The sequence below is a fragment of the Sander lucioperca genome, chromosome 11, assembly GCF_008315115.2.
Source record: "Sander lucioperca isolate FBNREF2018 chromosome 11, SLUC_FBN_1.2, whole genome shotgun sequence".
Taxonomy (NCBI): Eukaryota; Metazoa; Chordata; class Actinopteri; order Perciformes; family Percidae; genus Sander; species Sander lucioperca.
In genome coordinates, this window is record NC_050183.1 from 17,249,174 (window position 1) to 17,261,552 (window position 12,379).

At 39.9% G+C, this 12,379-nt stretch overlaps 1 protein-coding gene and 1 long non-coding RNA gene across 3 annotated transcripts in view; one reads left to right on the top strand and one right to left on the bottom strand.

The window, feature by feature from the left end:
- The window catches only part of mylk4b (myosin light chain kinase family, member 4b), a 42,689-nt gene that overhangs the window by 25,190 nt on the left and 5,120 nt on the right, over positions 1-12,379 (bottom strand). Inside the window, exon 2 of one of the 2 annotated variants that reach the window (XM_031282410.2) lies at positions 8,720-8,972. In XM_031282410.2, coding sequence (XP_031138270.1) covers positions 8,720-8,972 — 253 coding nt within the window. Of the gene's footprint in view, positions 1-5,430; positions 5,681-8,719; positions 8,973-12,379 lie in introns of those variants that run through there. The other variant, XM_031282411.2, reaches the window with a different exon arrangement.
- Positions 1,165-5,789, top strand: LOC118496237. Its single transcript, XR_004898761.1, has 3 exons — positions 1,165-1,337; positions 3,195-3,270; positions 5,557-5,789. It is a non-coding gene; the product is annotated as an uncharacterized LOC118496237 (long non-coding RNA).

Below are 12,379 nucleotides of genomic sequence, written 5' to 3' on the forward strand. Positions count from 1 at the left end.
AGTGGTTCCCGAGTAATCCGGTTTTGAAATTGCAACAAATTTCTACATGGTCTCCAACTTTGGGCCAAAATTATAATGTATTCTCATGTAAACTATTTATGTCAGCACAGACATTTTTGTAAATTCCTTAGCCAGAGTATCCCACCATAATGGTTATTATATTGCCAGATTCCAGACAATCCCACTTACAAATATGAATATATATTTCTACTGGTATGCTTCCTAGTGACATTAATGCAAAAATATGAAGAAAAAACTATTCCACCTGTGTGTGCATGGTTAAAATTCTGAAGTGCAAAATAGTTCAGGCTACAGCACAAATATTTCCATCCATAGATAAGAATAATCAAGTCTAACCTCTGAATTTCTTTTCAAAGTGCACCAGATTGATGCATTTAAATGTTAAAATGGGCAACATTTTCTTACAGGGGAGCATGCCCATGGACCCCCCTAGGGGGGCTTGTGCCCCAGTGCAGCTCTAGGTCTAGTGACGCCCCTGGGGTAGTGTCCCTGTTTTAACTTTACAAAGATAAAAACATTACCTGTTTTGGAGGTATTTACGCTTCTAAGCTGAAAATGTCCCCGGATTTTGTCTCAGAAATCTGGTCACCTTAATTTAGCTACATTAGCCTTCTTCAAGACAGACGTTTTTATTAGCTGCTTTTGGGGTTCTTCTAAAGGATTTATTCACCAGAGGGATACTGCTTCACTTCACAAAGCTAAGTATTTAAGTGATGACATGTTTATTTGACTAAATTTTTTGCAGAATTTTGTTTAATTGCTTGTTGCTTTATAAATTTCATAGATGCTGCTAAGCTAACCTAGCATTAGCTGTTTCTGCATTTCAGTTTAGCAGCATAGCAGTTTGATAGTCAGCATGGCTATTGGCACTAATGACTCACTTTTATATTTTCAACATTGTGGAAATACTCTAAAGCATGTTTGCTGTTTTAACATAGACAGTAAATTTAACCTAATAATTAAAAGTTTATCTATTTCTCTGTCAGTGACCTACTGACAATGCTTTGGATTGAGGGAAGACCTTTGGAGGCAGTTTAGCAGTCCTATCCTTGACCCCAAGATAATTAACCTCTCATAAACTCACCTCAGAAAGTATGACACTGCAATGGCCAGCAAGCACTTGCACTCGTGTGTGTGTGTAGGCCCTGCCTCTAAGCATCAGCACTGTGCTGGTAATGAGTTATGCAAACGGCTGAAATTGAACACCAACCGAGAGGCCAGAAGAGTCCAGGCTAAAACAGCACATTCCCCCGGAGGCCTCATACCAGAGAGAGAGAGAAATATGGAGCCAGGAAATGTGAGGATTTAAAGCTTAAGTAAAATGTTGGTTCTAATTGAACTTGTTTTACAAGAAAAAGCGCCCTTTCCTTCAGTTCACACACAATGTACAGTAAGTCTATGTAACTGATATATGTAAAATACAGTGAGATGCTGTTAACGGAATTACTGATGACTGGAGTAAAATATGCATTATACATATTAATAGTAAGGACCAGTCACAAAAACCTATGTAAAAATATATAATATGTATTTGGAGCAGAAATGCTGAAACTATAGAAAAACTCATCATGCACCATTAGGTAGTTAAATAAATAAAAAATAAAAAAATATTTACTTTAACAACAGTGGGGGAAATATGACAGTCCTGAGTATAAGACAAGTAAAAAAAAAAAAAAACATTGATATGCTAATAGGAATCATTTTGAAGATCTATTTTTCATGCTTATAATTAAAAACACTCCTGGCAAACCAGGAAATTCCAGTTTTTCTGTTTTATGAATCCAAACGTAATTGTGATGTTTCCTCCTCACGTAATGTCAAACCTGAACATCCAGTTTCAGCAGAAAATACTTCAAATAAAAAGACTCAAGATACTGTATTTTTAAAATGGGATGTATCACAAATACACACATCCACTCCTAAATGACCTTTGTCTTTTTAAACCCTTTAATCCTTTACATGAAACTATTACTGGCTCTGTTCCTCCATCCCTCCTCTATTTGTTTGTGTGCTAATTTTATCTGAGCTATGTGAGTGTGAGAATCTGAGGCAGGAGAAGTCCTTGTCACATTAGTCATGCTCACGTACATTAGCACAAGTTACAAGGCTACATCCACAATACTACGTTTTCATTTTTAAACAGCGTTTTGAGACTAAAATGATCTCCGTCCTTGCAAGCATTTTATCTCCGTAGCAGAACTCCATCCATAGCATAAAAAAACATTATTTCAGTTAAATAGAATCATTAAAGTCTCTGTTGCATGGACACAAACAACAGAGCATTGAATATTAGGGGTGGGAAAAATAATCGATTCTTAGATGCATCGCGATTCTCTCTAGAACGATTCGATTCTCGATTCAGATAAGTTAATAATCGATTTAAATGTGTTGATTTTTATTTAAAAGTTACGGTCTCCAGACAAGTACAAATCAGAAAACCGAGTGACTGAAAGAGGATGGGATAATGGACAACAACTTTGAGTTTAGGCAAGAGTGCAGAAAAAAACACACAAAAATGGCCAAAAGGAAAAATAATTAAATTTTGTATATATACACATGATCTAATAAGACATAGATAAAATAATTAGGCAAAACACATATAGGCTGTTCATCTACTTTATCACATGACATCTGACCACCTCATGTTTGATGTTCTAAGAAGACAATTCTCCACCTTTAAACATGACTGAGCCTCTGACATGGAAGATTACTGAGAGAGAAGGTGACTTTCACAAGCATGTTTAAGGCTTAAGCATGGAACGACTACCAAACAAAAACCTCAGTAGACAAAAAATTTTATTAAAACTTGTGTGTGACAAATATATGTCCAAATCTAAGCTTTGTCTAGCTGCTTTGTCTAGGAAGTGATTAGCAAACTCTGAGTAGCAAACTCAGAGTTTGCTAATCCATGCGTGATTTAAAAATCACGCATGGAAATGTACGTAAAAAACATTGCTGCATCGAGATGCATCAATAATCGGTTTAGAATCAAATCGTTGGCCTCTGAATCGGAATCGAATCGTGAGGTGCCAAGAGATTCCCACCCCTATTGAATATAATGAAGAGGCGCACAATCTGATCTCATTCTCATGAACCTGCAAAGATTCACAGAAATATGTGGGGTTTTCTGCCTGGTTAACATATAACTGACGCTGTCGCTTTGTTTTTCCCAGGATGCTGCAGGCTGGCTTTTTGTGTGTGAACCTGAAGTTGAAGTTCAAGTGAACATGCTACCACATGTAGGTTCAGGTTGGTGGGGATTTAGCATGAATGAAACATGGCTACAGAAATCAGAAATTGAGTATAAAGTAAAGAAAGTTAATTAGAAGCCGGCTAAGAAACAGGGAACTTTAACTCAAAGTTCAAACTTGAATTTAAATCCCCTCAGATCAGTCTGATCTATTATTTATCACAACTTTATTTATCTTAAAGCCTGTGCTGATAACATCTAGACACATTTGGATTAAACTGTCCTGGGTTGGGTAGTAGAAACGATAAATAGAGTTATAAATCTAGTGGTAATAAGCCCACTGTCAGCGGAGACAAGAAGACTAATAAAAATATCGAGCTGACAGGCTTTAACTGCTCAAAGCACCACAGCTCTCGCTTTATGAGGAGTCAATTACATTTGCTTCCTGCTGGATTAAGTAATAAACTGGTTTATACTGGACACGGTATGTGTAGCATAGAGGGCACAGGCTTGCCAGGATGGAGTAGTGGAGTGAACATCACTACTGGTGACAAGTCTGTGACGCATGTCAGATGTCAGATGACGTTAAGTTTTCCAATGACTGTCCCAAGCTCACACACACTGGCTACAGATGGATGCCAAAGATTATTGTTGCATTGTTTTGGCAAACGCAACATGTTCAGTTCACTTCTAGCCTAGAAATCTAGACGCACCCTAGTGGCTGCAAATTTATTTTGCAGCCAGGGGGGTCTAGGCACTCTGTTGGCTTGCGAGCTGGAAAACCAAATTCTGGTCAGGCCAATCGCATCGTGTATAGAGTCGGTAGGCGGGCTTATGGCTGCTGCTGCTGGGAACAGCAGTCTTCTGGAAGACTTGGAGTTAAGCTTTTCTTTGAGAAAAGAACAAAGAACGGCACTGAAATCATTCTTAAAAAGGAAGATGTGTTCGGAGTTTTGCCGACTGGATACGGCAAAAGTTTAATCTATCAACTAGCTTCGCTACCTTCTTCGTTGCTCTGCCAAGTTGTAGCACTATCCTATTGCGTGCAGAGGGAATTTGAAAAACAACCGCTTATCCCACCCCTCTGATTGAGCTCTGTCAATGGTGAGTTCCCAGACCCAACATCTTGATGTGGGTCTGGCTTGTCAGGCTAGTTCACTTCAGCAGTTCAACGCAACAACAGAAGGTTCCAGGTTACAGATGCCAGGGATACCTCAGCTGATTAGTTTTACTGCCATTGCACAGTTAAAACAGCTGTAGTCCGTACAGTCAGCAATGCTCTACTTTATCCAGGGGAAGACCAGTTCTGAAACATGTTAGCCTTTTCACATCACCAGGAACACAACTCCTATTCTTGGAGTGAAAGCAGAAACTAGGCCACCCACAGATAACACCAGCATTGCTGGGCTCAGATATTCCAGAGTCTTCTTTCCAAAGTCAGATATGATAATCAAGCCACCTACATGCAGTGTCTCCAGATACTGCTCCGCTCCACTAGCCAGAGCTTTGCCATGAGGTATGGAGGTCTAAATGCAGCAAAAGAAATATGATTTAGAAAGTAGTCAGATAGCTTATACATCTTCCAATGCTTCCGATCCTCTAAATCTGTTTATTTTTTATTAATGGAAATAGAAATAGTTTTCCACGTTTGTAATTCTGCCCTTCCTCTTACTTACTGTAAACTCCAGAAAAATTGTGATTGCAGAGAAAAACATTGACAAGGCCTGACTGGACAATAACCTGTTGACACTTATGGTCCAGGGAGACTCATCATTAAGATCTGCATCAAAATACACGTCATGGTAGACAACCACTTGCCAAATTTCATTATAATCAGGTTTTTAAATTTCCCTGCTATTTATCAGACAAACAAACAGGAAAACATTACTTCCTTGGCGAAGGCAACAAACAATAACAGCTTGGGTCAAATCTGTCAAAGTGACTAGAAAGGAAGCAATCTAGTTTGCATCACTTTGGCATTAAGGCCTCATTAGGACGGAGGAAAATGTGATAATTTCTTAAAGTATAAAATTTCCAGTTCATGCAGGCCTGCAGCTTGTCAGCCTCTGCCATTATCCTCAACATGAGTACAATAAACAAAGATTTGTTGATTTCTTAAATTATTTACAACCTTCTATTCATTCAGATTGAATGAACTTTTGGCATATTCCCAAATTCACCTGCAGCACAGGTGCACAGACCGTCTCTCGCTATATTACCTGTGTGTCTGCAGACGCTGTGGTCCTTCCTCTCTTCTTGGTGGAGAATAATTTCCACAGCCGTCCCCACAGGAAAGTGGCCACCAGACACACACTCCCTAATATCCAAATATCTTTATCCTTTAGGAGGTTCTCCATGATGGAAACCTTCCTCTTCCAGTCCCTGATGTCCACCTGCACAGGCTGTCTGTCTTATCTCAGCCCCTCTAGCGCCCGTGGCGAAGGAGTCTCAGGTGGCGGGCAACAAGTTGTAGACATTGGGAAAGAGAGCGGGCGTTCATTATGAAATAGTCGGGCTACTGTGGCTGTGCATTGAATACTCAGTGTCTTGTTCGCTACAGACTCGGACAAGAACAGGGGGTCTGTGCTGTCAAGCCACCTGCCCACCCAGCCAACCATTCACCCGCCACCCAGGACCTAAAAGGAGAGAACATGCTGTCTCTGAGACGAGAAGGGGACAGGTGGTGTTGGGTTCAGGGTGTCGTTGCTTTACGCAGAATCAGATGCACTCCTTTTGCTGCTGGCATGTTAGTGAGACCCCTGCGGTATCCTTTAACTTAGGACACAGCACTTCATGCATGCATGCATGCATTCTCCTAAGTATATCTGTCAGACAGTTGCTTTGCCTCTCTGTACCTCACAAACTGACACAATCGTGTGCATGCAGCGAGTTGACAATCACGCATGCATGTAAACATGTGGTGCCAAGTTTATCCTTTCTGTGGCCACATGTTGCACAGGTGAAAACAAGACAAGTAGTTGTCTTTTGCTGGGAACTACAACAGTATGTCCACACTGTGTGAGAGAAAGGAGGACTTATACATTTTATTATCCTCAGCCCCCCTAAAAATTAAATATTATTTTTTTAAATACATTTTTGTGCTTCAAGTTAGAGATGGCAAACTTGTCTGTTAGTGACAGAAGACAAACAATTACAAGTTCAAAGGGCTTGAAACAGGTTTAATATCCTGTGTCGCTGTCACCGACGCTATGCACTTGTAATCCAGTCAAGGAAAGAGTTAACAGAAACATAGTGTTGGCCAATCGGTGGAGGTTGTGCCAAACTCCCGCCTTTGTCTGTGGTTTAACCCTTTTGCATGCACCCCACTAAAGGTTTAATCTTAGAATTGCCACTGTAGTTGATGATTTATACTGAATAGTGGAATAAGACCAGATCAGATCCCTCCCCATGACCTGCCAAATTTGTCGGTTTAAACTGTGAAGGACTTTTAACCTTGGTGCCTTGACACCATTTTTAAGACATTTTTTGTGTTCTTTGAAGTGATCTGACAACCTCAGGAAATTATATAGAAATATGTACAAACTGAAATTTGATTATTTCATTCATGATCCCACTGTAGAGAGTGCCAATTGTTATTGGTCATTGCCACTTCATCTAGAAAACGGCACACTTCTCCCAGAACTTTCATATTTCAAGTTTGTTCAGGCAGGCATTTTGTAAAAAAAAATGTTGCTTTAGTTTGAATATTTCTACAAGATTCTGAAACAGTCCAAAGCAAGCTTGATTTAACAAGCAGCAGCAGGTGGGGTGGGTTAGAGGGTCAAAGGGGTTACAGAGCAGGACCCCTGGGAGAGAAAATATTCCCCTGAGGGAATCTGAGGAGAACCTCTGCACAGAGCAGGGCTGGAGTGACAGCGTTTGTTAATGAATCTGTTGGATCTGGTGGCTGATCTGCATGTTTCTGATGTGTAGAACAGTTTGTCGTAGTCAAAGTGTCAAGAGTGCAAACAGCAGGTGGGTGGAGGATGGAGAGCAGGAAATAGAAGGACAGGTGGTGGAGCAAAGGTGCAATTGAGGTTGGAGTTTAGCGATAGAGAGGAAGGTGAGAGAGTTATTCACTGGGTACTATGAAAGGCTGAGGATCTAAAATCACATGACACACCCATGTAACTGGAACATTTCCCTCAGCGCTCCCTGGTGGTCACTTTGAAAGCACCACTGATTTATAGTTACAGACAAGACAAAAAAAAAAGAAATGAACCAAATCCCCAACATAATGTAAAAAACACTTTTCTCCACTTAGAGTTAAGGCTTACAGGGGCTACACTGAGATCGCACAGCTGCTGGACTCTATAGAGACAATACATATATGTGTACATGTTCTCTGGCCAGTTAAAGGTCTTACTTCATAGGTTATATCTTTTTATTAAACTTCTGAACTGGTCACAAAAAGGTGGAAATTACGATAAGGCCTTGTGCAAATGTAATTTTAAAGAAAAGCTGCAATCCAACAATGAGTACAACAAATTGTACCACCTGGCAACTTGTACACTTCAGTTTACTTTGCTTTTATTGGAAAAAATGGCCACTTGCTTATGAAAAAAACACATTTAACTTCATACTGTATATTAAATAACTTTATATACTCTATATTAAACACAAGTACTGTACATTTTCCATCTACTGATGGACATGTTTAAGCTTATGTCTTCCTCGATGTCAATCACATCCAGGTGTTTGAATACAGACTTTCACGTGTGTTTATATTTATAGCAGTTAAATAGCTCCCAATCAACTCAGTAATCAACCCCATAAATGAAAACCACTTTGTACTCAGTAAATGTGATGTCAGCTTCAGTGTCAAGGCGTATCACATTTCTGAAACAGGACAATTCAAAAATTAACATCTAACATCTTGACAGTGACTGACATTAACAGTAACTCAAGAGTGCAAGGCATGGTTTTCTAAACGAGCAAGCAAACTGGCCCAAGGCCGCCATCTTGTGGCAACTAGATCTATGTGCGTTGACCAAGCGCCAAACATTCATGTCAGTCTGTGGTTTACTGCATGAGTTTGTGTGTGGTAGGCTGTGAGTTGAGGAGGTTCAAACAGACATTAAAAAAAAATTAAAAGATCTGCAGCTCCCTCTAGTGAGCTTGTTGTAGTCCATCTGTCAGGGCATGTTGTGCCTGCTAACAGGTGCCGAGAACCGGAATAGTGTTTGCGGCGCTTTATTTCAGTCTTTCTCATGCAGTCTCAGTCCCATAAATACCGGCTTTCTGATGAACCTAAAAAATCTAGCAATGGTTAATTGATCAATAATTGATATAGTTCAACTAAGTAACCCAAAATATGCGTATCAGTTTGTAGGAATTTAATCTAGTCAAACTAAAGGAGGATGGTTAAAAGGAAGTAGGGAAAGCCGTGCTATTTTCTGTTCACATAGACAGGAATCACTGATTTATCTGATCAACCCCAGTTCTCAGGGAGTGATTGTACTGCTTTAATGTGATAAGGGCCAGGAGAATACAGGCAGTGCATGTTACCTGCTGGTTTCTTCCCTCCAGCTCCACATGTTTGAGCTCCCAGAAGCAGCGCATGGTCTCCACCTTCTCCAGGTGCCGGTAGAAGGCCAGTCGGCCCAGACGGAGGCTGTTGCTGCGGTTGCGGATGGCCTTCAGCCCCTCCATCTTTTCAACGATGGGTGACATGGGTATGGGTGGTGGTACGGCAGATGATGGGACTTTTACACTTTTCTTGCCAGAAACAGATTCATTACACAGAGTCTTCTTGTCTGACCTGAAATTACAACAAGCAGTTTATCAACCTTTAAAATATATCATTATATTAACCATGAATCCATCAACACAACAGCTGTGAAATATGAAGCAAAGCAATTAGTTTATCTACAGGACATACATTTTGACGATTATTCTGTTACATCTTCTATGACACAAAACATCCAAAAAAAAGAGCTGGTTCCAGTTTCTTAAATGTGAGAATGTGATGCTTTTTCTAGGTTTAAATCTTTGCAAATTTAATATATTTGGATTTTGGATAGTTGATCAGGCAAAACAAGCAAACATTTTATAGACAAAATGATTAATAAAGAAAATAATCTGCGCAATAATCAATGCTATAATCAATAAAGTATAAATAAAGTGAACATTCAATCTAAAGTGGCTATTTGTAACTTTCAGTTTGTGTTGATTCTAGCGGCCGCTTTGGAGGAAAGCGGTAGTGTTTTTTTAGTGCTGTTGTAAAGATCTTTTCTTTACAGTGCTAGACTGAGTTAGCGTTACCGGGAGGTCGTATAGTTGCGATGAATGTTTTGATCAGACGGAAAATCATTAATTTACAATAAGAGAAGAAGTTACAGACGCATTGTTGCATTTCAAGTGTTGCAAACATTGACATATATAAAATGGACCAACAGATCCCGTGTCTCTGGACGGAGACCAGTGAAGGATATTAGAAGCACTTTTCCGGTGAGCGCTGAGCGTTACTGCGCAGCCTCCAACTGAGAGAGACGACGTAAATGTGCCGTGAGCAACCTGTCTGAAAGTTGTAAGTCTTCTGGTAGCTGTGCCAAGAGAAATCTCAATCATTCCCAATCTTGCAGAGACGGAGAGCACAGGTATATGTACGGAGATAACATAGGCACAGGCTAATTATTGCTAACTAAAATGCTAGTTAACATTAGTAATTACACTTAAGCAGCTGTAAGTCGAAACTGCCTGCGAGCTTCTCCTGTACTATACGGTAATTCCTCTACTGTGCGACAGAAAGTCGCGTGGTTATGACACAATCGTTAGCCTATTTTTACAAAAACGTCTGCTACGGAGCCATAACGTGAGGTACAAGGTAATGGAGCCTTTTATACATTGTCGTGTTTCTTTACAAATAAACAATGGACAAATAGAGTCTTTAAACACTTCAGATGTAAAGTTATTCACTGTCAAAGTGGCGCCAAAATGAATGGCAGTCAATGGAATGCTAACGGGAGGTGATGGCTTGGTAGCATCAAAATGGCGCCATAGGAGCTACGCGTTCCAAGGAGAAGTTTACCCCCTTGGTTGCATACTTAGCCTGGATGGAACATGAGCTAATCCGGGTAACAATATCACTGTCTCAGTGTCACAAGCCAAAGCATTAAGAGTTTGTCGGAGCAACAAACGTAATAATAACTTAGATTATATAGTGCATTTCATGAAACCCATGGACGCTTTACACAAGTACAGAGGGGACAAGGGGAAAAGATAATACAGGCCAACACAAACACGGACTGAAAAGGAATTTAAAAAAGAAACGGGCGCTAAATGGAAGGGGGATGTAATTTAATATAGGCTACTGACATACAACCACATTGCCTATTGTAAAGTTATTTATGATTGAAATAGACATATTACATACCTAAGGGCCAATTTGAATTATTTACAAACCCGTAATTGTCTCCATCTGTTGAAAGCCTGACCGAAGTTGACTCGCCCGTCGTCTGTCACTTTCCCTTTAAGCTTTTAGTTGTTCTTTGTTTAATTTCCTTTATTCTGTGATGGCCCTGCCCCAGTATCAGCCATAGCTACAACAGATAACTTCTACATTATACAATATACAATAAGGCCTATATAAAGAAAACTCCTGCTACCTTTTACCTGGGTGGATACAATAACACAGGCTTTTCCGGTGTTGAACCAAAATCTGTGACCAGTCAGAATATGTTTCTGTAGAGCCGGTCTACTTGCCGTAAATCATTTTGTGACTTTGTGGGAAAAATCGGACCCGGGCAAAGGTATTAATAAAAAGTCTATACAAATAGCGTTCTTTTCACTGTTAGTCTCGTCTGCTGTTACAGGTCATTTATGATCATCAGATGAAAAATTACAGTTTCAGAAACATTTAAAAGTTACAGTAACTTTAAAAACAATATGTAGATAAACTATCCAGAAGGCTTTTTTTTTTTGGCTAACAGTTAATCAAATACCTGCAAAACTCCTGTAGATCCAATACTGCCATAAAGCAGTCCTGCTCACTGTTTGCAACAATGCTTTCTCTTGCGTAATGCAACCATGGTCATTCAAAGAAAGAAATTACTGCATTCATATAAGCAAAATATCTAGCCTAATCCATTACCCAACTCTTATCTGCACTGTTAAAAAAGCAGTTCACACCATATGCTTTGCCTCAGCCCTCCAGTGGGCAACAGTATATCTGCACTATCCCTGATCCAAGTGGGATGACTGATTATTTGGTGGGGAAATCCGCTCTGACGCCTGCTGGTGACAGCTGGCTTTCTGCTGCGCTCTACCTGTTGAGCCTCTGGGGGAGTCATGAAAGATCACTGGAGATATTTATACCTCCAGAGTGTAAATGTCCTGCCTTTGCTTGACAATTACAGAGGTCAGAGAGTGGCTGTAGTTTCAGCCCAGTGCATGAACCCCTGATGCACACTGTATGTAGCAGCCAGGGCTGTTCTTCAGCATCTAAGGGTAGGATTTCACTCCAGTGCTAAAACTGAAAGAGTGGCCAGGGATCCACCTGTCAATGTTAATGTTGGCCTTTTTACACTTGGTGATTTATTTACAGTTGTCACAACTTCAAAATCTTGTACTTTAATTTTATAGGACATATTTTATTATTTATTGTCCTATGGATAGGAAGGAATGGGTTTAGGCTGCAGGTGCATCAACTTTGCAGATACATTTACACATCATTGATTAATAATGTTAATTAAAATGTGCATGGCACAAGGTAGAATGATTTGAATTACCGCATTTATGACAGGGTATTTTTATAGTGTTAGAATTCGTAAAGTTAAAACAATGGAACATGTCTAGATAAAGTCTGAAAATGTTGTATACAGTTGTGAAGAGAAGTCCTAAAATCTCTAAGGGATTTTACACCACAAGGCAGATGTAGCTTTTTATGTAAACAAACTTAATTTCTCTGAGAGGCCAAATGTACCCTGCAGAACACGTTACACATCATAACAAAGCTCTCTCAATCATTAAATTCCACATCTCTCATAAGCTGCTAGCATTTACAAAGTAGGTATTTGTGCCTAAGTGAACAGACTTCTTACAAAACTGATACATGCTAATAGTAGGGCTGGGACGGTATGGATTTTTTCTTACCGTGGTTGAAAAGCAAGAAATTCCCGCGGTAGTGCGGTATACCGCAACCCCCTTACGGGCGAAAATGGCAGGGTG